This window comes from Nycticebus coucang, chromosome 14 (genome assembly GCF_027406575.1).
Source record: "Nycticebus coucang isolate mNycCou1 chromosome 14, mNycCou1.pri, whole genome shotgun sequence".
Classification (NCBI taxonomy): Eukaryota; Metazoa; Chordata; class Mammalia; order Primates; family Lorisidae; genus Nycticebus; species Nycticebus coucang.
In genome coordinates, this window is record NC_069793.1 from 18212991 (window position 1) to 18240420 (window position 27430).

The following is a 27430-nucleotide window of genomic DNA, read 5'->3' on the forward strand; positions in this document are numbered from 1 at the left end:
AATTTGTCGCAGTTTGTAAGGGAGTCAACTGGTAAAGTCTTGGAGAAAGTAGTAAATTGGATAATTTAGAAAAAAACAAAAAACCTACCATCATGGCAACATTGTATATATTTATAGCATAGTTATTTGGAAATTTAAAAGGCAAAGCTTTGTTTTGGTCTGGAGACCTGACTGACAACACTAGGATTATGCATGAGATAGCCACTTTCTTTGTTTTCTTTCTTTCTTTCTTTCTTTATTTATTTTTGTGAGACAGAGTCTCACTTTGTCGCCCTTCATAGAGTGCTGTGGCGTCACAGCTCACAGCAACCTCAAACTCTTGGGCTTAAGCAATTCTCTTACCTCAGCCTCCCGAGTACCTGGGACTGTAAGTGCCCACCACAATACCCGGCTTTTTTGTTGCAGTTGTCATTGCTGTTTTAGCTATCGGAGGCCAGGTTTCAACCTGCCACCCTCCATATATGGGTCTGGCGCCCTACCCACTGAGCCACAGGTGCCGCCCGTCCTTTGTTACCTTATGGATATTTTAAAAAGTGTTAACTATGCTTAAAAATTATTAAAACTTAATCTTGTTTTGGGAGCTTTACCCTTTAAGTTCCTCTGAGAATCTCGTGGTCGTCAAGTGTGAGTAACATTTAACCCAAGGTATCCTTTTCAGAACAATTACTTTGGTATCTAATGGAAGGGGTGGCCATGGTGAGGGGGAACTAGGGAACTTTGGTAAATCAAATGGAAGTAATGAAAGAAAGTACAGGTTTTCCCCCTACTTTTTCAGAAAGTAATAGAGATCTTTAAAGAAAAGGAAACTCCCTCTGGAAAGCAATATGAATATATAATAGAAGTTTTATTTTATCTTATGCAGCTCAAAGAAAATGAACGGCACCCTGGACCACCCAGACCAACCAGATCTTGATGCTATCAAGATGTTTGTGGGCCAGGTTCCAAGGACCTGGTCTGAGAAGGACTTGCGGGAGCTCTTCGAACAGTATGGTGCTGTCTATGAAATCAATGTCCTAAGGGATAGGAGCCAAAACCCTCCTCAGAGCAAAGGTTGGGGCTTTCGGTATTTATATGTAATTTTAGCTCTGTGCATTCTGTCATTAATTACCAGAATTTTCCTGCCTCTCCTTTTTAGTAGCTATATTTTCTAATGCAGACACATTCAATGACATAAAAATAAAAAGTTAAGATGACATCATGAGGATAATTTGTTAATTGGATCTTGGGCAATTCTTTTTTGAGAGCTCTGAATTAAAGAGACCAGACCCATATGAGGGTCTTCATTTGGTCTTGGGAATGGAATAACAGAAATAAAATCGAAACCACCCACGGAAGGTTTTCTTTAATCCTGTGACTAGGGTAAACTAAAGAAGAAAGAATGTCTCCATACCCTGGATTTCTTGTTGGTATAATAGAGCCCTTGCAGGATGGTTTATCTGCTGGGAAGGACTTGTTTAGGCAACTTGTTTAGTATAGCCTACAAAATGGACAGGAGAAAAAAGACAGAAATACCCAGCACAGAGGAAGGTTTACAGGACTGGTGGTAGATAAGTGTTATCTTTGCTCCAGATACACACAAACATGTTCTTATTTTCCAGTTGACCAAGTTCAGAATAATTTTCTGTGAAGGCTATTCTATAGTACAATGTGAAGAAGCATAATTAATAATACATTTTATAATTTATAATATAGTTATACATGTTAAACCACCTTAATAGTGGAAGATCTAGAAGCAGAGAAATTATTTTCTTTTTGTGGCATAATGAACTAAATTTATAAAGAATCATAGTTTCTGAAAATGACTACCAAAATAACATTCAGTCGTTTAAAATCCTAACTGCTGCATCTATTTTGTATGTCATGGGAATATGGGAGCATCAGAACATTGAAGCCCAGGATTTACAAGGCATACTTCCCTCATCCTGTTGCTTATAAAGATAGTAAAGCACAGAATCTATAGTTTTGAGGCAATACTATGTGTTATTAGAAGCTTAATTATATATGATGAGAACCAAGAGTCCAGAAAAAAAAAATGTTAAGAGTTTCTTACTGTTCAATAATTATATAATTTAATAAGTGATAATTATGTTTTAAGCATGTAGCAGATCTAGTTACCATGTAGGGAGTGGTTTATTCTGCGAGAACTGGTGAAGAAAGACTTCCTGGTACACTACCACCTGCAACCTGACCTGTCTGTCTTGTTTGTGTCTGAGTCTTCTTGCCTAGCACACTACCTGGTGCTCCCAGTGAGGTGGATTGAGTGGAATGGCACATGACCTCTTGAAGGGAAGTCATCTTTTTCAGAGATATAAATGAGCAGCTAGAGGGCTTCTAATATAATGAGGAGAAGACTAAAACAAAAAAGGGAATACATAGAAAATAATCATTTTTTTCCTGCTGGGCATTCATATTCATCCTCTCCCTTCTCTCCTCCTCCACCTCTACTCTCTTGATGTTTTTTTTGTTTGTTTGTTTGTTTGTTTTGAGACAGAGGCTCAAGCTGTCTCAAAAAAGTGAGTAGAGTGCTCTGGCATCACAGCTCACAGCAACCTCCAACTTCTGGGCTCAAGTGATTCTCTTGCCTCCACTTCCCAAGTAGCTGGGACTACAGGCAGCTGCCACAATGCCCGGCTATTTTTTGGCCGCAGCCATCATTGTTGTTTGGCAGGTCTGGGCTGGATTCAAACCCACCAGCTCAGGTGTATGTGGCTGGCGCCTTAGCTGCTTGAGCCACAGGCGCCGATCCCCTCTTGATAGTTTTAATGAACTCAGCCTTTAAAGTTCTAACATGCCAGTGGAGGAAGGAGTGCTCTTGGAATTGTCTGTTTTCAAAGTTTGATTTTGTGAAATCTGTTTATTGCAGGGTGCTGTTTTGTTACATTTTACACGCGTAAAGCTGCATTAGAAGCGCAGAATGCTCTTCACAACATGAAGGTCCTTCCAGGGGTAAGAACTCTCCTACTAGTAAATGGAACTGTGGTCAATTTGATGCATGGGATATACTTATATCAGGCACATGCTGAAAATCATTTTGGGAAAGAGATAGTAGGAATTAATGTAAAAAGGAGAACATAAAGGGAACATTTCAAAAAAGATAGGTTGAAAGTAGTTTTCTGTCAGCCAAGAGTCTTGGCTGTTCTGACTTCGACTCCCATTCTTACACTTTGTGGGGAAAGATCAAGTCATAAATGAGATTAGAAAGAGCTCTTAAGGGTCTGACTCAGGTTATTTCTTTTAGAGTCCCCATGTAAATTTCTGAATGCCATCAATGTATAAAATGCTGATACTCACATATTTTCCTTTATAGATGCATCATCCTATACAAATGAAACCTGCTGACAGTGAGAAGAACAATGGTAAGCAAACATGAATTCTCCTTATAAGGTTTCTTCCTAGTTTGTTTGCTATTTGTTGTTGTTGCTGAGACAGAGTCTCATTGTGTCATCCTTGGTGGAGTGCTGTGGCATCACAGCTCACAGCAACCTCAAACTCTTGGGCTTAAGCAATTCTCTTGTCTCGGTCTCCCAAGTAGCTGGGACTACAGGTGCTTGCCACAACGCCCAGCCATTTTTTTGTTTTAGTTGTCATTGTTGCTTAGCTGGCTGGGTTCAAACCTGCCAGCCTCGGTGTATTGGCTGGCACCGTAACCACTGTGCTACGGGTACCAATCCTGTTTGCTGTTCTTATGTCTGGATTGAATGGTGCTCTAACTAATCTGTCCTCTAAATTGTCTCAGTTTTTTCTTTAAAGTAAGTATGATAAATAAATGAGGAATATAGACTTGACAGGGAAACATTACAAGAACATTTTGGGGTTTTTTTGTTGTTGTTGTTTTTTGAGACAGAGTTCTCAGGCTGTTGCCCTGGGTAGAGTACCATGGCTTCATAGCTCGCAGTAACCTCCAACTTTTGGAATAAAGTGATCCTCTTGCCTCATTTTTTTTTTCTATTTTTAGTAGAGACACGGTCTCGCATATTGCTCAGGCTAGTCTCGAACTCATGAACTCAAGCAGTCCACCCACCTCGGCTTCCCAGAGTGCTAGCTAGGATTATGGGCGTGAGCCACTGTGCCTGGCCTACAAGAACATTTTGGAATGAACTGAGATACACTTGATCAATACGCATATAATTTTTTATGAGTAGGAGTGAGTGGGGGAAAGGACCAAGTTAGGAAGGAGAACTTAGTCCTCAAGAAAATAGAAAAGGGGCTGGGCACTGTGGCTCATGCCTGGAAGACTGAGGAGGACAGATAGATCCCTTGAGGATTTTGAGACCAGCCTGAACAAGAGTGAGACCCCATCTCTACTAAAAATAGAAAAATTAGCCGGCCCTCGTGGCAGGTGCCTCTTGTCCCAGCTATGTTGGGGTCCAAAGCAGAAGGATGACTTGACCCAGGAATTTGAAGTTGCTGTCAGCTAGGCTGACACCATGATACTTTCTCCTAGAGTGCCAAAAAATGTATCAACATTTTAAGAAAGGAAAAAGCTGTATTAAAATTGTAATGATTTGGCCAGGTGCAGCGGCTCGGGCCTGTAATCCTAGCACTCTGGGACACCGAGGCGGGTGGATTGCTTGAACTTACGAGTTCGAGACCAGCCGGAGCAAAAGCAACACCCCCCCATCTGTACTAATAATAGAAAAACTGAGGCAAGAGGATCGCTTGAGCCCCAGTGGGAGGTTGCTGTGAGCTATCATGTCCCAGCACTCTACCTACCCAGGGCGACAGCTTAAGACTCTTGTCTCAAAAAAAAAAAAAAAAAGTAGTAATTCCTAGCACTCTCAGAGGCTGGGACGGGTGGATTATGTATGTACTCATAACATTTGTTATCTTGTATATTATATCTCTTGTAATTGCAGAAGTCAAACATGACTTGAGTATTACAATTTGATATTTCCCTTTTTTTTTTTGTGGTTTTTGGCTGGGGCTGGGTTTGAACCCGCCACCTCTGGCATATGGGACCGGAGCCCTACTCCTTGAGCCACAGGCGCCACCCGATATTTCCCTTTCTTAATGTGTATACTTTTTTTTTTTTTGGCACCCTCTGTATTTACATTTGTTAGAAGGTATGTTCTTTCTTCTTGTATCACGTATATGTATAAACCTCTTCCTCTTTCTTTAGTAGTAGTGCTAGTAAGAGCAAATTACACTAACTACCAGGCAAGATGCTAAGCACTTTTCATTTAATACCTACGGCTAGCCTGTGACGCAACCTAGCTATCTCTATTAATCAGATGAGGAAACAGGCACAGAATGGTTTCAGTAGCATTCACAAGATCATAAAACTACTGTATTTTGGGGCACCCTGTACCTCAGTGGTTAGGGTACTGTCCACATGCTCCAGGGCTGGTAAGTTCAAACCCAGCCCTGGGCTGCTAAACAAACAAACAAAAAATAGCCAGGCATTGTGGCGGGTGCCTATAGTCCTGCTACTAGGGAGGCTGAGGCAAGAGAATCGCTTGAGCCCAAGAGTTTGAGGTTGCTGTGAGCTATGATGCCATAGCACTCTTTCGACAGTGAGTGGGGGGAACTATTTCAACTAAATGCTTCCAATTATAATTTTAAAGTACCACTGGTTGTAAGAGGAGATGTATGAATAAAATGTGTGTCTTGGAATCTATGAAATATGAGATTAAGGCACAGAGCCAGGATTTACACTCAGGTGGTCTGGCTCTGGAGCCTGTGCTACACTGCCTCTTTTAGTTATAATGTTCAAGCCTTTTGTGTTTTACTCTCTTAGCAGTGGAAGACAGGAAGCTGTTTATTGGTATGATTTCCAAGAAGTGCACTGAAAATGACATCCGAGTCATGTTCTCTTCGTTTGGACAGATTGAAGAGTGCCGGATATTGCGGGGACCTGATGGCCTGAGCAGAGGTAGGTACAGTTTTAGCTTTTAAAGATATTTGTTTTACATATGAAGCTGGGGGTTTTTTGTTTGTTTGTTTGTTTTGTTTTTGTAGAGACAGAGTTTCACTTTATCTTATCGCCCTTGGTAGAGTGCCGTGGCGTGACACTGCTCACAGCAACCTCCAACTCCTGGGCTTAATCGATTCTCTTGCTTCATCCTCCTGAGTAGCTGGGACTACAGGTGCCCGCCACAACACCCAGCTATTTTTTTTGTTGCAGTTTGGCCGGGGCCGGGTTTGAACCGCCACTCTTTGTATATGGGGCTGGCGCCTACCCACTGAGCTACAGGCACCGCCCATGAAGCTGTTTTTAATGGTACCAGTGGAAATAAGTGATCACTAGCCAGCACGGTCTTGTCATGTTGAAAAGATTGGGCCCATTCCTTCCTGCTGTACATTTAAGTCTTAGGAGTCTTCACTCCTTCTATCAGCTGATTTCTTTTCTATTCTTCTAACTTGCTCTGAGGAGTCTACATTCCACACTTCAGTGTCTCGCATTAAGATTTTCTCTTTGTGTGCTTGGAGAGGTTCTTGATGCCAAAAGGGAGGAAACACTTCATTCTCTTATTTTCTTTTCAAGAGGAGCTAGAGGGCTAGGCGCTGTGACTCAGGCCTAGCACTTTGGGAGACTGAGGCAGGAGAATCACTTGAGCCTGGGAGTTTGAGTTATAATAAGCTATAGTCATGCCATTGCACTCCGGCCTGGGTGACAGAGTGAATCTCTCTTAAAAAAAAAAAGGAACGAGAGGGCATGATTCTTCTTTTCTCCTTTGAGCACTTTCTTTCCTGTCTGTGGGTTTCTGGTTTTTCATTATAGTGCTTACCGCTCTACTGTAATGTATCTGTCTCCTCCATCAGCCCGGAACCCCTGAAGATAGGAACCCTGTCTATGTCACTAAGATGGTAGTCAGCACATAGTAGGTGCTCAATAAATGTCTGTCAGCTAAATAAGCAAATGAATGGTGAGTTATTGATTCTTCTTTTACCAGGTTGTGCATTTGTGACTTTTACAACAAGAGCCATGGCACAGACAGCTATCAAGGCAATGCACCAAGCACAGACTATGGAGGTAGGGAGTAGATACATGAAACCGGGGAAGTTCCTTAGCCTCAGAATGCTAGGAGAGTGGACCATCAAAGTCCAGCAATATGTATATCATCTAATTGTGCAGAAAGTTTAAAACCAATGTTTGCTTTAAAAATAACATACTGAAAATAGTTGCTGTTTTAAATTGCCTCTTGCACCTCATTACTATCAGAAGGAAAATCATTTGGCAATGAATAAAATTCAAATGCAGCCTGCATGTCACCTAAAGGAGGATATTTCCCTCACCCAGAAAGAGGAATTTAACTCTTTGGTTTTGGTGTTTTCATAGGGTTGTTCATCACCTATGGTGGTAAAATTTGCTGACACACAGAAGGACAAAGAACAGAAGAGAATGGCCCAACAGCTCCAGCAACAGATGCAGCAAATCAGTGCAGCATCTGTGTGGGGAAACCTTGCTGGTCTAAATACTCTTGGACCCCAGTATTTAGCAGTGAGTCTTTGTGGTTTGCTTTCTGCAGATTGTGCAAGCTCCTAGCTGTTTCTTCTTATGCTGTCCCTAGCTAATAGATACAGTGGCATTTGTAACTTCTGACATACAGAAATTTTATGTAAATATTTGGGCAGTGTAATGTTCTTTGAGTCATGTTAATGTTTCTCTTTACACACACACACACACACACATAAATATCTTGAGGCCTTTGCTACGGTTAATGTGAAATCCTGATTTAAAGATGCTTAGAATATCTCAAGTCCCTGCCTTCAAGAAAGAAATTCCTGGTGGAATCTTAACTACTTAACATCTTTCTCAGTATCTCTTTCTAATGGATATAGAGGGCAGCATTAAACTTGTTATTGACTCTTTTCCTAAAGAATGTGATAAATGTTTTTTTGGTGGACTGAGAGATCAAAAGATTAACATGGGCATTATTAAATGATTATTACAGGTATATATTCCAGTTCCCTACATTGTAATAGTCTTGCTTTAATTTGTTCTCTCTCTTGTTGACTGTGAGCCACATAGTCCAAAAGTTCTAGCTCTGATTTGCTATCTAGATTTATGAGGACTGCAGTATACAATAGAACTTTACATAGCTGACCACCTCCTTAAATTGACCTAATTTTCATAGATTGGATGTGCACCACATGTGCATTAACAGTACATCTAGTTCCTTATGTTGACCAGCTCTGTATATTGCTTTGTTACAGTCCCTTGAATAATCAACTTACAGAAGTTCTGCTCTATGTTATAGGGGATTATTTTACTGCTTTAACCCTTAAAAAAAGTACAGCCAGCACAAGATACTTAGTTTGAGTCAGCTCATCTGTGTTCAAAAAGAAAAGGTCATCTCTGAAGCTATAAATAGTAAAGCTACTAGATTTATATGAATAGTACAGAAATATCACATAGGAATAACCAATACAGAGTTATTCACTTGTCACCCTTTCAAGTATTATTTTGTATAGAAACTGAGGAAAGACAGTGGTTTCTGTACCCTTCTACTGAATTTTGGTTAATTTGATCCCCTCTGATTTTAATATTTCAAAATCTTAGGAAAAATGCCAGTTTATCCTAGCTAGAATTTCTCTGAAGTAAAAAGCAGAAAATAGTGGTATTTCAACAGATTAAATTGTTTCTTCATGATGAAACATTGCTTGTAAGTTCATAAAATTCAGAGAAATTTTCATCTGTCAAAATGATAATGCTTTGAAAATGGTCTCCATGATATGCACTTATTTTTTTAGAGGGTTTTGGAGCCTCTTTTTTAGTGAAGATTCACCTTTTTATTGTCATTGCCACACTTAGGAAGTGTGTATATGTTGACAGCTGTGGTCTCTTCATTTCTGTTAGACATGATCCCTGCCTTAAGAGCTATTCTTATTTAGAGAGGAAATGAAGGTGCCAAAGATAAAGCATAGTCTACCAGTTAAGACTCAGTACATTGCCCATGGTGTTTAAGATAAAAAGGAAGGTATGTTTGGTAAAAGAAATTCGGGGAGATAAAAGAAAAACATTGAACACGTGAGTGCTAATGGACTGTGAAATAGTACATAATCATTAATTATGAAGTTCTTCCCAGAATATGTAAATTTGAACCAATTGAGCTGTATTAGACTAAAGCAGTGGTTCTTACTCTTTATGGGGTGTCCACTCCTTTGAGCAGTGGTAAAGTGTGCTTGTACATTTTTTTCCCATTCTGTTTCTGAAACCCATCCATGAACTCTAGCCTGGAAGGATTCATGATGACAGAAGAACCAAGTCACATGTTTATAGGGAAGGGAAACGGGTTGAATAAAGGATCCGGTGTAAGAATACCAAATTTACATAAGCAACAGTAATTGGGTTTGAATTAAATAGGTTTTCAGCAGACAGATTAGATAAAGGTTGTGGCTTGCCATAATACAGAGTATTGTCACAGAATTCCATAAGCCTACAGACACTTCTTATTTGTTAAGAGACAGCCATTAGAGGCAAATGTACACCTGAATCTAGTATAGATTGATCCATTGATTATTTTGTCATCGGTAACAGTGAAGGCCAATTTGGAGGAGAGGAGATACTTAGAGCCGGACAGATGTGTAGCTTGGGAACAATTGATTAGTCACAGGTCCTTTGTGACTGGAAAAGTTTACTCCAGGAAATGCCCTGAAATGGTTAGATTTGATATTTAAAATAGTTGAGTGAACTAGAAATCAAGTATTCAGATGAAAAAAAAATCTGCAGAATAAGATGTGTGGACCTAACAAAGGAGAACTTGGGAAAGGGGAAGTAGAAACAGTCATCCATATACGGACACTAATTACAGTTGTCTGTGCAGCTGCCTGAGTTTAGCTTGTCACCCTGCTCTACTTCTGTCTGCTGCTGTGCTGCATTCTGCTGCCCAGAGACTGAGCTTGGCTCAGTACTCAGTGAACATTGTTTCTGCTGGGCCAGGCCCTTAGCTGCTGTGTCATTGTTCTGTGCTGTCATGAGTCTCATGTTTCTATTGTGTTGGCTTGGGTTCTTGTCTTCAACTCTCTCCTCTCTGGGGGCCTCTGCACTCTCGCTTTGCTGTGCTGTAGAGTTATCCCAGATGCAGAACCAGCCCTCACTCTCACTCTTGTTCTGTTTTTTGGTGTAATGTCTAGCTTTATTTGCAGCTCCTTCAGCAGACTGCCTCCTCTGGGAACCTCAGCACCTTGAGCAGCCTCCACCCGATGGGAGGTAAGTGTCCCACTGCTGCAGAGGAGCAGCTGCACCCAGGCCAACAGACCCAGCTAACTACAGTCTTAAGGGTTTTGTACCGCTGATGAAGAGATTTTTTTTTCCCCCATTCATTATGTAAACCTGAACTGAGGTGAGCATCCTAGGACTCAACTTTCTTGTTTCTATAAGGTGGCTCTATTACTTTATGCCACATTGCTCTGAGGTTGTATGCCTCCCACTACCCTTTTAAGTAACTGTTGGGGAAGAATATAGAAAAGAGCTGTTAGCACCTGTGGGTTGAGACCCTTTGGATAAGGAGAGAATTGCAGGAACTCTTTATTTCCACAGTAAAGTGACTTTCCATTGACTGTATAGAAAAACCAAAGATGGGGTGGCGCCTGTGGCTCAGTGAGTAGGGCGCCGGCCCCATATACGGAGAGTGGTGGGTTCAAACCCAGCCCCGGCCAAACTGCAACAACAACAAAAAAATAGTCGGGCGTTGTGGCGGGCGCCTGTAGTCCCAGCTGCTCGGGAGACTGAGGCAAGAGAATCGCGTAAGCCTAAGAGCTGGAGGTTGCTGTGAGCCGCGTGTGACGCCACGGCACTCTACCGAGGGCTGTACAGTGAGACTCTGTCTCTACAAAAAAAAAAAAAAAAAAACCAAGATGGCTTCCATGCAAATGGCTTACCCTGAAGCTGGTATAACTCAATTTACTTATGTGTCTTATACTTCCTATTCCCTAGCATTCTTCTTTTGTTCTTGGCTCTTAACATACCAAAAGTGACAAATATACCTGAGTTTATAACCAAATGGGACTCCACAGACAAACTTGAGCCAGAGACCATCAGCAAGTCTAGAGGTTAGCCAGTGGGGCAGTTTCAAAGCTGTCTGCCTGGAACCCTCTGCAGTGGGCTAAGGCTAGGCAAGAGCATTTGAGAAAGGGGTAGTGGTTAGTGAACTGCGTTTTACAGGTAAAATTTTTTGATAGTTGTTCAGTTTTTTTCCAGAGATATAGTTGGCTATGTTTATAGAAAGTTGCTAGATTATAATCTATATTGTATTTTTATTTTCACTTGCTCTTTCCAATCTCCCCTTGCCCCCATCCCATATACCTTTCCATCATCTAGTAAATGGCTCACAGCATCTATAGCACAGTTTGGATTTCTTCTTCTCCTTTTAACTGTGTTGCATCAGTTCTAGTTGGAAGTCTTTTCCCTTAGTGATTTTTCCTCTCTTCTTCTGATGATTAATCTGCTATTATGTGGCAGTGTATTTTTTTTTTTTTTAATTCTTTTTCCTGTTGGTATTCTCATATGTATTCTCCCCTGTCATACTTCCTGGACCTTCTGCATCTCTGCTACATTTTCTGCTTGTTACCCTATGTTATAGAGAGCAAAATCCCCTGTAAAATGTAAAGTCGGTACTTGGATTCAATGCTGTTCTGTGCCACAGGTTTTGGCATTATTGTTCTGTTGGACTCCTGGCCCCGTTATGGGCCACAGGCATATTCTTCTTTTCTGATTTCCTACTTGCCCATTCCTTCATGAGTGCTCACTTGGGATGGTGTGCTATTGGATTATCTGTCTCTTCTCTGAAGAAATGATTTCAAGTTTCTTACTGAGTGGTTGCTGAATCTTTTTTTGGAGCCCTGTAATGCTTATAAGGCTTATCTAGAATAGTTCCTCTTTGTCTTGGACCAGGCTTCTGCCAGAATGTGCTGTCACTGCTGAGACAGATACAAGGCATCCTTACCTCCTAGCTGATCTCTTGCTTTGGATGTTGCAGGGTTAAATGCAATGCAGTTGCAGAATTTGGCTGCACTAGCTGCTGCAGCTAGTGCAGCTCAGAACACACCAAGTGGTACCAATGCTCTCACTACATCCAGCAGTCCACTCAGCGTGCTCACCAGTTCAGGTAAGCATGTAATAGGGGCCAGTATAATAGTATATGCCTTCAGCAGATCCTCTCTATTCAAAGATAGAGTCCAAAGAAAGGAGTATGTCATTCTGGAAAGTAGTTAACATCCATTTCCAGAGGGGTCAGATTATGAACAACAAATTTTCAAATGTCATCTTTTGATTTAAGGAATATCTCATAATTTTTAGTTTGCTAGTACCCGTTATTTGTCTGTATCCTCCAAGGATAGTTACCAGAATTAGTAACTGAAAACCTTGGATGCTTGAATAGTATCACTCTTTTGCTTTGATTTGTATTGACAAGAGAAGGCAAATTACGGCTTGAGTTTAATTCCTGGATTTCTAATAGCAGGGTCCTCACCTAGCTCCAGCAGCAGTAACTCTGTTAACCCCATAGCCTCACTCGGAGCACTGCAGACATTAGCTGGAGCAACAGCTGGCCTCAACGTTGGCTCTTTGGCAGGTAAGGGGTAGCCTCTGGCCATTACTTGTACAGGAAGCACATCTTAGCTCTGCTGAGGGTGCCACTGAATGATTGAAGTGGCCCAGTAAAATTAGAAATAATCATGGGATTTTGAATCACCCGTGAGTTAAATCCCACCTCTGCCCCTTAGTTAGCTGTAACTTTGGACCATTTTTTCTTTTCTTTTTGAGACGGAGTTTCACTTTGTTACCCTGGGTTGAGTGCTGTGGCGTCCTAGCCTCAATGCCCAGCTATTTTTTAGAGATGGAATTTCACTCTTGCTCAGGCTAACTCGTGAGCTCAAGCAATCCACCCACCTTAGCCTCCCAGAGTGGTAGGATTATAGGCGTGAGCCACTGTGCCTGACCCTTGAACATCTTTCTAAGGTCATTTTCTCATCTTTGAAGTAGGAGTAATAGAATACTTTGAACAGTTATTAAGCAATAAGAATATGGGCTTGGCGCCTGTGGCTCAAGCGACTAAGGCACCAGTCACATACACCAGAGCTGGCAGGTTCAAATCCAGCCCGGGCCCGCCAAACAACAATGACGACTGCAACCAAAAAATAGCCAGGCGTCGTGGCGGGTGCCTGAAGTCCCAAGCTACTTGGGAGGTGGAGGCAGGAGAGTCGCTTGAGCCCAGGAGTTGGAGGTTGCTGTGAGCTGTGATGCCACAACACTCGACCCAGGGCAACAGCTTGAGGCTCTGTCTCAAAAAAAAAGAAGGAAAAAGAAATGAGAACATGAGGCTCAGCGTGCGTAGGACAGTGGTTACCGTGCCGGCCACATACACCCAGCCTGGGACAGCTAACCAACAACAATGACAACCTCAACAAAAAATAGCCAGGCGTTGTGGCAGGTGCCTGTCGTCCCAGCTACTTGGGGGGCTGAGCAAGAGAATCGCTTAAGCCCAAGAGTTTGAGGTTGCTGTGAGCTGTGACACCATGGCACACTACCAAGGGTTACAAAGTGAGACTATATCCAAAAAAAAAAAGAGAGAGAGAGAAATGAGAACATGAAGTGCTAATGAGCACTTTGCTGAGTATAATGCCTGGCACATAGAATGTACTCAGTAAATGCAAGCTGTTTTGGTGATAGAGCTTACTGACATGTTGCCACAGATCACATGTACCCCCTTTAGTTTCCAGTCCCAGGACTTTTTCTCTTACCACATTCCAGCTCTGTTTGAGAAAGTGGCAGAATAAACAAAGAAAAATGGAGCCAGTCTTGAGTGAGAGACATCACTTCTTCCATAGGCTAAAGCAGGGTCCTGGGGAGCACCACACCTGGATGTGGCATTTTCTAATGTCCCCAGCCAACAGCAAGGCCTAGTTAATGTTCCAAACTCTGACCAGTCAGATGGTTATTCCTCCCCAGGAAGAAACTAAGAGGGAAATGAAAGGGACATCTTTGGAGTTTTTCTCTCCTAGATGTCCCTAAGTATGTCTTTCTTGGGCATCAGTTTTCCCAGCATATTAATCCTTCTCTTCCCCAAGGGATGGCTGCTTTAAACGGTGGCCTGGGTAGCAGTGGCCTTTCCAATGGCACGGGGAGCACCATGGAGGCCCTCACTCAGGCCTATTCGGGTATCCAGCAATATGCTGCTGCAGCGCTTCCCACTCTGTACAACCAGAATCTGTTAACACAGCAGAGTATTGGTGCTGCTGGAAGCCAGAAGGAAGGTGAGTACAAAGGGAGATTGGGGTCCGGGTGGGGGTGTTACTTCACCTGTATTAGAGCTGAAAGGCAGAGAAGGCTGAGAGAACCATCTAGATGATCAGATAACACTCGGGTAGACTGAGAAACTGTGAAGGGTGATCTGCTTTTAGAATGTTTTCTGGATGTGGCCCAGATTAGAACCTGTGTATACCCTTCTGGGATGGGGCTACAGTCGTTACCTGAACAAAGAGACACTGACTTTACTGTGTCTGACATGTGATAAGAACCTGTTTTTGTTAGAAAGTCTTCTCTGGATTTCAAATCTGTCAGAAGATTTGACAAGTGCCAAGGTTTTTCCCCCACGTTTAACCAACTCCTCTTCATTAAGGATGTTAGACCTCTACCTTTTGGAAGAGGGAGCAGTGGGATAATAGAGCAGGTGGGCTTACATGTGCTACAGTAAGACAGGGACTAGAAACTCAAGAAGGAAAACAGAAGAACAAGTGAGCAATAAAAACAGGTGTTAAAATTCTGCCTAGAAAACTACCAGAACAGCAAATAGTCTGGTAGTTGCTGGAATCAGGATGGAGGGGCAGAAAATGACTATAGAGGGGAATGAGGGAGTTGCTGGGGATGATGAAAGTGTTCTGTGTCTCTGGTGGTCACAGGCCTGTATGTATGTATTCAGCAGCACTCACAGAAACAAAACAGGTGAATTTAACCATATATATACATTTAACCATATATATGTAAATGTAACCTCAGTAATAAGATATTACACATTTTTTTTTTTTTTTGGCCGGGGCTGGGCTTGAACCCGCCACCTCCGGCATATGGGACCGGCGCCCTACCCGTTGAGCCACAGGCGCCGCCCGATATTACACATTTTAAAATGTGCCCAAGATAAACAATAACCTCAAACTCTTGGGTTCAAGTGATTCTCTTGCCTCAGCCTCTCAAGTAGGTGGGACAACAGGCACCCGTCACAATGCCCAGCTATTTTTTGGTTGTAGTTGTCATTGTTGGTTTAGCAGGTCCAGGCCAGGTTCGAACTTGCCACCCATTGGTGCATGTGGCTGGCGCTGTAACCATTGTGCTATGGGTGCCGAACCCTTATAACCCGTCCAATAATTTCAGTCCTGCCCTTTCACAGCCACCTGGCATCTCTATTAGCAAACACATCAGGAACACTACTGTCTCGGAGCCTTTGTCCTTGCTCTTCCTCTGCCCAGTAGCTCTTCTTCCTTTAGATACATATGTGGCCTGTTTCCTCACTTCCTTCAGTCTCTGCTTAAATGTCAACTCACTGAGATGTCTCTTAGCACCATACACACAATGGAGCACTTCCAGCACTCCATATCCCTTCTTCCTGTTGGTCACTCTTCAGAGCATCATCCCAAACACCCCCCACTTCCACCTGTTTGTCTGTCTCCATAATCTCCACTAAAACATCAGTTCAGTAGAGATGTTTTCCCACTACCACACCCCCATAGAAGTGTCTGATTTAGAGTGAGTGAGAGAAACCAGAACTCCTTGCTGCTGTGGTAAGAAGATATGCATTCTCTTTCCTACATTAGTGCTTAAACCATGCCAGCTTCTAATTGTAAAAACCCAGTGAAGTCTGAGCACAAAAGTATCATTGGGACTTCCTGTCCACACAAACTCCATTCAGGGCCTCTTTCTGGTTAGAAAGTTTCTCCTAGGGAGGGGGGGAAGTTAGGGGGGAGGGAGGGTTATGGGTGGGGCCACACCTACGGTGCATCTTAGAATGGGTACAGGTGAAACTTACTAAGGGCAGAATACAAATGTCTGTATACAATAAGAAAATGCCATCCATGAAGGCTATGTTGAACAGTTTGATGAGAATATTTCAGATTGTATATGAAACCAGCACATTGTACCCTGATTGCCCTAATGTACACAGCTATGATTTAACAATAATTTAAAAAAAAAAAAGAAAGAAAGAAAGAAAAAGAAAGTTTCTCCTAAATTTAACAACCTTCTGGTCAAAGGCCACATTTCCCACTCCAACATCCCAGGGGCCATAACTCATCACACCATTTGTCCTCAATCAGGACAATGAGAAGGTGAGGAAAATGCCAAATGACACAGCTAAAGGAACACCTCAAAGGTGTTTCCCTAGTTTTCTAGGCAGAATTTTAACACCTGTTTTATTGCTCACTTGTTCTTCTGTTTTCCTTCTTTAGTTTCTAACCCTGTCTTAACTGTAGCACATGTAAGCCCACCTGCTCTATTATCCTACTGCTCCCTCTTCTGAAAGGTAGAGGTCTAACATCCTTAATGAAGAGGAGCTGGTTAAACGTGGGGGAAAGAATCGGGTTCAGTGATTACCTTTTGATTCCTTGCCTTGTGTGTAAAGAATCTGAAGTGTCTCTGTGGGGATTGTGACAGTTTTACATGAATAGCAAAGAAAGACCACTAGTGCGGGGCAGTCAGATTGCTTGACACTGACCCTTTCTAATCATTGGGTATCTTGAAGGTCCAGAGGGAGCCAACCTGTTCATCTACCACCTGCCCCAGGAATTCGGAGATCAGGACCTGCTGCAGATGTTTATGCCCTTTGGGAATGTCGTGTCTGCCAAGGTTTTTATAGACAAGCAGACAAACCTGAGCAAGTGTTTCGGTATGTTGGCCTCTCCTCTGGTGGCAGGGAAGGACCAAGTATTTTACCACAAGAAAGAAAGAGAAGGGGCTGATCAGCATTTGTGTTTGGGCTGTTACTTAACTTGCCTTGGGTAGATCATTCAACCTCTTTTAGAGCCTCAGTTTTCTAATTTCTGTAGTAGAGATAATTCCTACCTACACTGTTATTCCGTAGGGAAAAATAGTATATGGAAAATGGGTTGCAAAAAACACCTAAAGTACTATGTGGTATGGTACTGTTAGGAATTTAGTTTATCTCATGTGATATAATTTCTTATTCTAATGAGAAAATTTGGAATTTGAGACTAAGCACATCATGTGTCTCTTACATAAGGAGAACTGAGAATCTCCTTGCCTCATTATGTCTCTCACCTAGGTTTCTGCTTGGACACACAGGTTTTGTAAGTTACGACAATCCTGTTTCGGCTCAAGCTGCCATCCAGTCCATGAATGGCTTTCAGATTGGCATGAAGCGGCTTAAAGTGCAGCTCAAACGTTCGAAGAATGACAGCAAGCCCTACTGAGTGTGCTCCCCTCTGAGACTGGAGTGAGAGGGTCTTCTGGTAAGTGGGGGAGGAGCATCCTTAATGATTCGAAGCCCTAAGGCTGTGTGTTGACAGCCCTGGACCCTGATCCCTGCCACTCTCGCAGGCACAGCTTGCCCTGAAGACTCAGCTACTGCCTTCTGTGGGAGTTTCGCTTCGTACAGAGGACAAGTTTGTGCTTTGGTTTCCAGTGTTTTACTTTGGAGTTTAGGTGCCATATCCTGAGTTGTTTTTTTTTTTTTTTTTTTCTCTTTATTTAAAGTTTGCTGTGTTTGTAACCAGTGTGTGTTGAGAAGGACCAACACCAAACCATCCTGGGAAAGGGAAAACATTTTAAAAAGATAATGATCAGAATTTGCCCCAGACAACCCCAAGAGGGAGAACTGAGTGGAACAAAAAAACTGACCCCCAGAATCTCCCTGAGTGCAAGGGTGGGTAAAAGGGGAACTGACATAAGAGCTGTGGTGGGGGCAGTGGGTGGGGATGGCTTTGGAGGAGAGTGGGATTGACTAGACAGCTAATGCCCAGGCAGGAGGAGGCTTAAACCCCTGCATAGCTGCCTTCTGGGGAAGTAGTGAGTTTTACCACCTATTTTTCAGGTTCTTATCCTGGATTTCTCCCCTCTTTCCTAAAAGGGGATTAATAGTTCTGTGGAAATCACCTGTTAAATTAGTCTGTCATGCAAAAAGCAGAGAGATTTCTCCCATTATCAGCTTTCCCAGGCAGCCATTGGCATTGGATCAGCTCTGCTTGATTGGAGGCTGTTTGGGAGGAACAGCCACAGAGGTCGTTTTTAGTTTATTTTGACACCAAATAAGACTGCGACCTATTTCCAACAGGTCTCTTTTTAAAAGGCCTCTAAGGGAAGACATTGCCTAGGGTTTTTCCTTGCAGCTCACCACAGTAAAGAACATCACCTCCATCTCAAGGCACGGTTTTCTCATGAGTGCAGATCCAAGAAGGATCTTGCACTTCTAGCTGGAGAGGGTACCCACTCTGGGCAGAAGGATCAAAAGCCATCTAGGTAGGGGAAGAGGAGCCTGCTGCTTTGTCCCTGAATCAGAAGGTTCCTTCAAGTCAGCATGCTGCATTTGCCAGTGGCCAGAACTTAGTACTTACAAGGATTCAGAAATCCACCTTTTGCCTCTTTGATTGAAATATCCCAAATGTAGTATCCCACAGAGGCCTGGCAGGCCCATCCTCTAACCACTCCAGCCCCGTCTTCTGCTCTTGGGGACAGAGGAGACAACAGGACGTTTACAGCCGCCATGTGGATTTAGTGTTCATTTACCTCAGTATTACTGTGTTCATTTTTGTCCTCGTGCTACAGTTAGCTCCCTGCTGCCTCCCACAGGTCTCACTCCAGCTCTTGCCTGTGACCCACACAGCCTCTGGGCTCTGCCTCTGCTCCAAGAAGTGCTATGGGGGTGGAGAGCCAGGAAGGACGTGCTGTTTGGGAAGTACCCGTGGGCAGAGGTAGCCCTGTTTGGATATGACTATAGCCATGGCCAGGGACTGGGTCCCTGAGTCCGTGGAACCTTAGACCTCACAAATATCTGTCCTGACCCCTAGCAGCAAAGATAGAATAAAGGGGTTTGGTTTGCTGTCAAGTCAGATTGGGGGCTCTTTCCTTGTCATGTCCCTATGGATAACAGACAAGGATTGACCGTCTTGCTGTTGTTCAGGTAGTTGGCGGTGTTGGATTATCCCATTGAAGCTGGGACAACTGTTCCCTTCTCATAGTGATAACTTGGGTCTGTTGTCCTCTAAGAAACGTGAAACATAACACTTCTTAAGCTGAACCACGTAAACTTGAATTCTGCGCACTGGGAGAAATGTGTCCTGTGTTTCAAAGGATAAAACTGTTCTAAAGGCTTCCAGGGTCATGATGGGATTTTTTAAATAAATGCAAAAAATAAAAAGAAAAAAGAAAACAAAAAAAAAAAAAAAAGAAAAAAAATGCTAGGTTGGGGAGGCACTGTTCTGAATCCCAACCTGCTGGAACCAAGAATGTCGTTTCTATTTTTATAGAAGTTTTATACAGCTCCGGGGTGGAGAATATTTATAACCTAAATTATATCTCTGGAAAAGGCCAGGATTTTGTAGAATCCAGAATGTGATTGTTGTACACACAGGGTGCTGTGTATGATTGAAACTACTGACTTACTGTGGCCCGTTTGCAGCCCAGCTAACCTGCCTGAGGGGAAGGCATTAATGCTGTGAATTGGCAGAGGAGAGAGCTGTGCTCCACAGGGTGCTGCCGGCAGTGCTCCCTGACATTTTGTTCTGTCTTCCTCCCTGGCCAGAACTCCAGCCTCTTCCCACTTCCCCTTTTCTCATTCCCCTCCCCTATTTCACCATTATATGTCCATGGATTGTCCTGGGCTCTGGGACCTTATGAGACCCCTTTCCTAATGACATAAGAGACAAAGTTGCAATCCATCTGCCTTTGAAACCAGACCCTGAGGCACCATACCTGCTGGTAGGTTCTCTTTTTCTGAAAGGAGTGCTTGCTGCAACAGAGTCCTGGGCTGCTTATGCACACAGCTGGTAGGACCATGCACTTCTCTGTTCTCCCCTTCCCCTGTCCAGTACATTAACACAGCAGCAGCACTACCCTTGAGCACAGTTCTCTCCCCAGGCCAAAGATGGTTTTGTGAAGAAGCTGCTCCCCTGTAAGTCTCACATGTGAAAGGGCTCAGCTTGGAGAGTGGAGACTCGCAGTCAAGTCTTAAGCAATCCTTATCTGTTGTGTGGAGGTTTCACTTACAATGTGTTTTCTGCTGTAGTTTTGTTTCTTATTGGGTTACATCATGAAATTGATTTGCCTTGAATGCAGCCAGACCACTGTCTCTTGGGTTCCACATGAGTGGCCAGGGCCTGCATGGAAGCTAAGAGCTTGGATTTCTGGGAACTCAGGGCCATCCCCACAGGATTAAGCAGAAATCTTGGCCCTCTCTCTCCCCTAAAGAATTTTCCCGCCCCAGACAGCATCTTCTGCTTTCTCCCTGGATGTTGGCCAGGGAGTGGGGAGAGAGACCAACGCCCAGCTGCTCCCCTAGAGACCTCCTCTTGTGAGTTGGGCAGTTCATGGGAAATCCAAGCCTTAGGTTCCCTTCCTTCTGGCAGTTGGATGTGTTCTTGGTGTCCTCCATGTCCTTTTTGACTTTACCCTGTGTCCATTGTTAGCATGTGCAAAAGTTCCCTGTCATTACCAGCCCCTGCCCCGCCCCACCTCCTCATTTCAGGGCTGTACACACAGTGAGTGTTCCTGTTCTCTCTCTCTTTGTTTGGATGTATTGCTCTGTGTAACTCAGTGGGTCTCCCTCTTTCTGGTTTGTTTTTTTTTCTAGATTCCTGCCGTTTGTTCATCGTTGTGCCTAAAGCATGTCGATGTGGCGTCAAGTACATCGTCCAAATCCCTGTCTCTTCAGCTTCTCTGATGCTTGAACTCTCACCTTTGACCTTGTGTTGACTTTTGATGCTGACGTGTATTTTTATTATGTTTGTTTCTTTCTTTGTTTTTTCTTTTTTTTTCTTTCCTTTTTTTTTTCCCTTTTGTGCTGCCAAATTGGTTTTGCTAGAACGACTGCTGAAGGGGAAATATTTAAACTTGCATTTGAATATAAAAAATATCTATTTTTCTAGAACTTCATAAGATAACCACTTGATTTTGTGATTCCAATTCTTTGTAATTGTCTTCAGAGCAGCCCTACTAGCACATACCGCGTGGTGTTTGTATTTCTGTGAACACACAGCCAGTCCGTTTCTAGGCTTTGTTTCTCTGTGTGCTTAGTTTTAAAGACAACTTTGAAGTAAACAATGAAATAAAAGATGTCACTAAAACCTTGGAGGCTCCTGAGCACATTTTGCTGATATAGTTTGCGGGGCTTGAGGAGACCGCATGTGTTGATCTTATTTTTGTTTTTCTGAGTTCTCAACTGCAGAAAGCACCTGAACCCCCTTTCCTTTTTGACTGCAGGCTGCAGTTTGGGCCCCAGCCAGCCCTTTCTCTTTCTCTTTTTCTTTTGTGGTTCTTCCCTGGAGCAACTATGCAGGGAGCCTTGGATCCCAATTGCCCATTCCCCTCAGCCCCATGCTTGTTCCTACAGTCTCCACAGCAAAATGTGATGCTTTGATTTTTTTTTTTGGTTTGTTTGTTTTTTTATTGTTTTTGTGTTTTTGTTTTGAATTTTTTCCTTTCCTCCTAAGATTATGCCCAGAAAAAAACAAGTTTTGCATGTTTCCTGCTGTTTCTTCACACCTTCGTATATATCACCTTCACCTCTCTGTTTTCTATAGTTTGTGCAAAAACTGACCGATTTAAAAGGGTTTCAAAGAAGCTGTTTTTAAATTGTTGTGGGGTTGATTTTTTTTTTTTCAAGATTGTATTGTTTTATTTTGAAGTGGCAACTTTCTCCTCTATTGCCCTTAGAGCGTTGCCTGTGCACTTAGACTGTCACCTTTTGTGGCCTCCAGGTCTCAGTGGGGCATCCAGGAGGCTGGCTACTCTGCTCAGAGGGATGGGGAGGGGGCCTGGAGGGGCACAATTAGCAGAGAAGGTGGCTACGGGTGGGCAAGAGGCTTACTTAGCGCATTAGGTGCAGTGGGCACCCATAGAAGGAGGTGCTCATAACCACCCATAAGAGGCCATCTGCGTACTAGTGGCAATGTACCTGCCGTTGCTTTTCCTAGGTGACAAGCACAATACTACAGTCTTCACACTGTTTACAGCCCTGGGCACCAGCCACCCCACACTGGCTCTTCACCACAGCTCTGCTCTTGCTTAGCTAATAGGGTGGGGGGAAGGGCAGGAATTTGTTTTTTAAATTGGGTGAAGAGCCAAACAGCTACTGTCCCTGGGTGCCAGGAAAGCCAGTTTTTTGGTTCCCTGAGAGGAACTGACCCTCTTCCCTTGTGGCACCAACCAGCCTCAGGGTCTTGGAGACTTGAGTAAGAATGTGAACGGAGGGGGAGGGGAGGAGGTGAGAGGTCACAGGAGGGATCTGTGGAGGGAAGAGTTTGTAGGGGGAGATGTAGATCCCGCCCAGCCCAGAGCTGTTGGTGGGTTGGGAGCTGGAGAATAGGACTGTCCAGCAAAGGATGGAGAGGTATAGCGAGGGGCTGGGGGGGTGGGGGTGGGGATTAGAAGCACTGTGGAGCAGCGTCCATGCTGGGGTCTGTGAAGGAAGAGGGCCTGTCAGAATTTCTGCTCTGGGGCCCGGCGAGTTGCCCAGTATTATGCTTGAGGCTGCTCTCATTAGGAGGGAAGAGCAGCCAAGTACTGGCCCAGTGTATGGTAGGCTGCCGAATTTCCTGGAAGGGGTGATTGGATGGAAAGTGGCCAGAAACCCCAGCCTGAGAGACTGCTGTGTGCCCCACAGTCTGACTGCACAGAGCCGCCTCTGTTGGCAGGAGGCGCTGAGGCTCCCCTTCCTGTGTATTGAGAAGCCGTGTTTGCCAATATGTTTTGCTTTCAATTCCAAGAGGAGCTCTGGGAAAACCTGTGGATAAAACCAAATGCCAAATGTTGGACGTTGTTTCCTTTTTCTTTTCTCTCTCTGATCGTTTTAATTGTTCTGTGGTGGTTTTAATGGATTTGAGACCCTGGAGTGGCAGCTGCCTTTCTAATTTCCAGCTGCTTTTTGTGAATAATTTAAAAAGAAAAAAAAAAGATACTTTACATTTTGGAGACAAACCTGTGTGAGTTTTTTATTGGTACAAACGTTGTATTTAACACTAGGGGTTTTGTACAGTTTTTTGCCTTTTCTACTAGAAAACAATGTAAAGTGATTTCACAATGTGAAGAGAAAAAAAAAATTGCCACTATGACCAAACGCACAGTCTGTTCTGCAGCAACAACGGGATTCAATCAACTCAAAGTCGTGATTCAGCCGTAGAAATGCTTTTCCTTTACCTTGTTTGAGCTTTTCCTTTCTTTCCTGTTTTGATTTGCAAAAGGAAATGTCTTTTTTGTGTGAACTTGTGTTGTACTCTGTAGAAAATTATGGATTTTACTTTAATGGTTTAAAAAAAAAAAAAAGGGCAGAAAAGCCCTTGTTGCTTTTCTTACCTAATCACAGAGTTTGTGTAGTGGATTAAAAAAGAAAAAAAAATGTTACAAGTTTGGAGCAAGGGAGTATGTGTTTAAAAGGAATCTTTCCCTTTTTTGTGTGTTTTTCCTTTTGTCCCAATGGGGAACCTAAATCTGTTTTAATTGCACAGACACACGGACAAAAAGTCATTTTGTATCTGCCAAGTGTGGTACCTTCCTTTGTTTATTTGCTATTAAACTGTTTGAGAAGAACTGATGTTGTCTCAGAGTTACTGATTGTCGCGGCTGGGCAGGGGCCCTCAGAGCAGCTGTGGTTGGTGGCGCTCCCAAGGAACGGGTGGGTGTGCAGCTCAGAGTCCATTTTGGAATGCCTGAAGGTATGCAGTTGAACCCACCTACAGCTCCTGAAGGAAACAGTTTCTTACCAGAAAACTGGCTTCCCCACTTTCTCAATTCTTCCATAATATCCCTGTGTATTTGGAAACCTAGTGCAAGTCCCTTCCTTGCTCCTACAGAGTCCCTGCTCCCTGGGATTCAGCCAATACCAAATCTCAGCATGTGTGGCTGTCTTCATCTCTCCAGGCCTTTAAAGCTCTGGTCCAAAGTGATTCAGCTTACTTCCTTCATTTCAACCTCAGTACAGGGTCACAGAAGGACATGTTTCTGAGACTCCTTCATTTTACTCTTCTGTGATGCCACATCACTCTCCCAAGTGGGGCCCTACTCCTGGGACTTTCTCAGACCTCTGAGAACTTCAGTTTCAGGAACAGCCAGAAATGTTTTTGTTTTTTTTTTTGAGTCAGAGCTTTCAAGCTGTCGTCCTGGGTAGAGTGCCATGGCATCACAGCTCACAGCAGCCTCTCACTCCTGGGCTTAAGCTATTCTCTTGTCTCAGCCTTCCAAGCAGCTGGTACTACAGGCGCCCTCCACAATGCCCAGCCATTCTTTGGTTGCAGCTGTCATTGTTGTTTGGCAGGCCTGGGCTGGATTTGAACCTGCCAGCTCTGGTATATGTGGCTAGCGCCTTAGCCACTTGAGCTATAGGTGCCGGGCCATGGCCAGAAATCTTATTAAGCTCCCTACCTGATGTGTAAGCCCATGATATGCTCTGTGAATTAAGGGTTCTCAACACAAATTTAGGAATGTTCTTCCCACCCACTAGCACCTAGTGGCATACTAGTATATTTGGGGCTCTGAGAAATCACAGTAAGAAGCCTCAGGCCAGGCACTGTGGTTCACACCTATAATCCTCGCACTCTGGGAGGCCTAGGCAGGAGAATCACTTGAGCTTCAGGAGTTCCAGACCGGCCTGAGCAAGAGGGAGACTCCATCTCTACTAAAAATAGAAAAATTAGCTAGGCATCTGTAGTCCCAGCTACTCAAAAGGTTAAGGCAAGAGGATCACTTAAACCCAGGAATTTGAGGTTGCTGTGAGCTAGGCTGATGTCAGAGGTCTCTAGCCTGGGCAATAGAGTGAGACTACCAAAAAACAAAAAAAGCCATTCAGACTTTGTTTTAACTCTGCATGTCTAGGACTCGGGATACTATTTTATAGTATCTACTTTTTTTTTTTTTGTAGAGACAGAGTTTCACTTTATTGCCCTCAGTAGAGTGCTGTGGCGTCACACAGCTCACAGCAACCTCCAACTCCTGGGCTTAAGCGATTCTCTTGCCTCAGCCTCCTGAGTAGCTGGGACTACAGGCACCCGCCATAACGCCCAGCTATTTTTTTGTTGCAGTTTGGCCGGGGCCAGGTTCAAACCCACTACCATCCGTATATGGGCCGACACCCTACTCACTACTGAGCCACAGGCACCGCCTCTAGCTAGGTTGTTTTTTGTTTTTTGTTCTTTTTTTTGCGGTTTTTGGCCGGGGCTGGGTTTGAACCCACCACCTCAGGCATATGGGGCCGGCCATTAGGTTGTTTTTTTGTTGTTCTTTTGTAGAGACAGAGTCCCACTGTACCGCCCTTGGGTAGAGTGCCATGGCGTCACACGGCTCACAGCAACCTCCAACTCTTGGGCTTACATGATTCTCCTGCCTCAGCCTCCCGAGCAGCTGGGACTACAAGGCGCCCGCCACAATGCCCGGCTAAGGTTATTTTTTTAATTGTGGCAAAATTTATATAACATTTGCCATACTAACCATTTTAAGTGTATAATTTAGTGATATTAAGCACATACACAATGTTTGTGCAACCACTACCACCTAATGTTTTTTCGTTCGGGGTTTTTTTGCAGTTTTTGACCGGGGCTGGGCTTGAACCCGCCACCTCTGCATGGGGCCGGCGCCCTACTCCATTGAGCCACAGGTGCTGCCCACCACCTAATTTTTTTTTTTTAATTTTTATTTATTTATTTTGCAGTTTGGGGCGGGGCTTGAACCCGCTACCCCTCTGTATATGGGGCTGGCTCCCTAGTCCTTGAGCCACAGGCACTACTCCCACCACCTAATATTTTAAATCAACTTGAAATGTACTTTTTTTTCTTTACTTCATATTTGAGAGATCATGTTTGCTATACTTATGTTTTAAAATATGCATTAAATTAAATAACCATTAATACATAAAATGCCTGTCAAACACCTTCTCAAGAAGTTATACATTTCACACTTTGGGAGATTGGTACAGTGGAGGACCAGAGTGGAGAATGGGTGATTCTCTGTGGACTCCCTGCAAATTACAGGGTAGTTAAACCTACAGCTCTCCTGTCTGACACAGACTTGATTTTATGTCACTTAAAAAGAGGGTGGTAGAACACTTATCTTTGCTTTAGTACTCCTGTGTTCTTGAGATAGAACTTGATATAAAAATAGAATAAGTACAACTTGAGCATCTTTTCAGTTTAACATCGTGTTTAGAGGCTGTTGCTTCTCTAGCTCTAAAATTGGTCCACGGCTGAACACAGTAGCTCAAGCTTGTAATCCTAGCACTTTGGGGGGCCAAGGCAGGAGGGTCACTTGAACCAAAAAGTTTGAGACCAGCCTGGACAAAAAGCAAGATTCTAAAAAATATATAAACAGGGCATGGTAGCACGTGACTGTAATCCCAGCTACTCTGGAGACCAAGGCAAGAGTATCACTTGAGTCCAGGGAGGTCAAGGCTGCAGTGAGCTGCGATGGACCACTGCTCTGCAGCGTGGGTGACAGACCCTCTCTGAGTAAAACCTCCCAAAAGGAGAATTTGTCAAAAATACTATTTTTAACCTTTTTTAACAATTTAGGGTTTTGCATGTTTATAATCATAAAGCAATGTTTTAAATGCTTTCTCTTCCTTTGAAAACCCATTTATCTTTCTGTAGTTCACTCTCAGCACCAGCTTTCTGGGTCAGCACACAGCTTTCCTCACTCTCATACTGTGCTTGCCTGAGCAGCTCAGTCCCTGATGAGGACAAGCCATGGGGAAGGAAATGAAAGACCAAGTTGTCCCTTCACCTCTGGGAATGTCAGACTAATGGTTGGTAACAGTTCCCTTCAGGATAGATTGAAGATGGCTTTTTCTTGTACCTTCTGCCTTTTTCGAGCTTTTTCCTTCCCTCTCAGGAGTCTTTTCCAGGCCCCACCATCTGATGTTTAATTTCTTTTCCATGGGGGCGGCGCCTGTGGCTCAGTTGGTTAGGCGCCGGCCCCATATACCGAGGGTGGCGGGTTCAAACCCGGCCCCGGCTGAACTGCAACCAAAAAAAAATAGCTGGGTGTTGTGGCGGGCACCTGTAGTCCCAGCTATTCAGGAGGCTGAGGCAAGAGAATCGCTTAAGCCCAGGAGTTGGAGGTTGCTGTGAGCTGTGTGATGCCATGGCACTATCCTGAGGGCCATAAAGTGAGACTCTGTCTCAAAAGAAAAAAAAAAAAAATTTCTTTTCCATGCATTGACTTCCTTTACTCTACTGATGAAGGCTTCAGCTATAGAAAAGGCTCTTTTTTATTAACTTTTTTTTTTTTTTTGTAGAGACAGAGTCTCACTTTATGGCCCTCGGTAGAGTGCCGTGGCCTCAC

At 43.6% G+C, this 27430-nt stretch overlaps 1 protein-coding gene across 20 annotated transcripts in view; it reads left to right on the plus strand.

Annotated features, from left to right (window-relative positions):
• Positions 1-23689, plus strand: part of CELF1 (CUGBP Elav-like family member 1) — a 100599-nt gene extending 76910 nt beyond the window's left edge. For 5 of the 20 annotated variants that reach the window (XM_053560758.1, XM_053560775.1, XM_053560776.1 and 2 more), the window contains 12 exons: positions 863-1050; positions 2864-2946; positions 3308-3356; positions 5738-5872; positions 6894-6973; positions 7280-7441; positions 10078-10153; positions 11922-12050; positions 12402-12515; positions 14011-14196; positions 16674-16817; positions 17234-23689. In XM_053560758.1, the coding sequence (XP_053416733.1) occupies positions 863-1050; positions 2864-2946; positions 3308-3356; positions 5738-5872; positions 6894-6973; positions 7280-7441; positions 10078-10153; positions 11922-12050; positions 12402-12515; positions 14011-14196; positions 16674-16817; positions 17234-17361 (1474 nt within the window). In that variant the 3' untranslated portion in view covers positions 17362-23689. Of the gene's footprint in view, positions 1-858; positions 1051-2863; positions 2947-3307; positions 3357-5737; positions 5873-6893; positions 6974-7279; positions 7442-10077; positions 10154-11921; positions 12051-12401; positions 12516-14010; positions 14197-16673; positions 16818-17233 lie in introns of those variants that run through there. The other 15 variants (XM_053560767.1, XM_053560769.1, XM_053560768.1 and 12 more) reach the window with 15 other exon arrangements.
• Positions 23690-27430: the final 3741 nt, after the last annotated feature.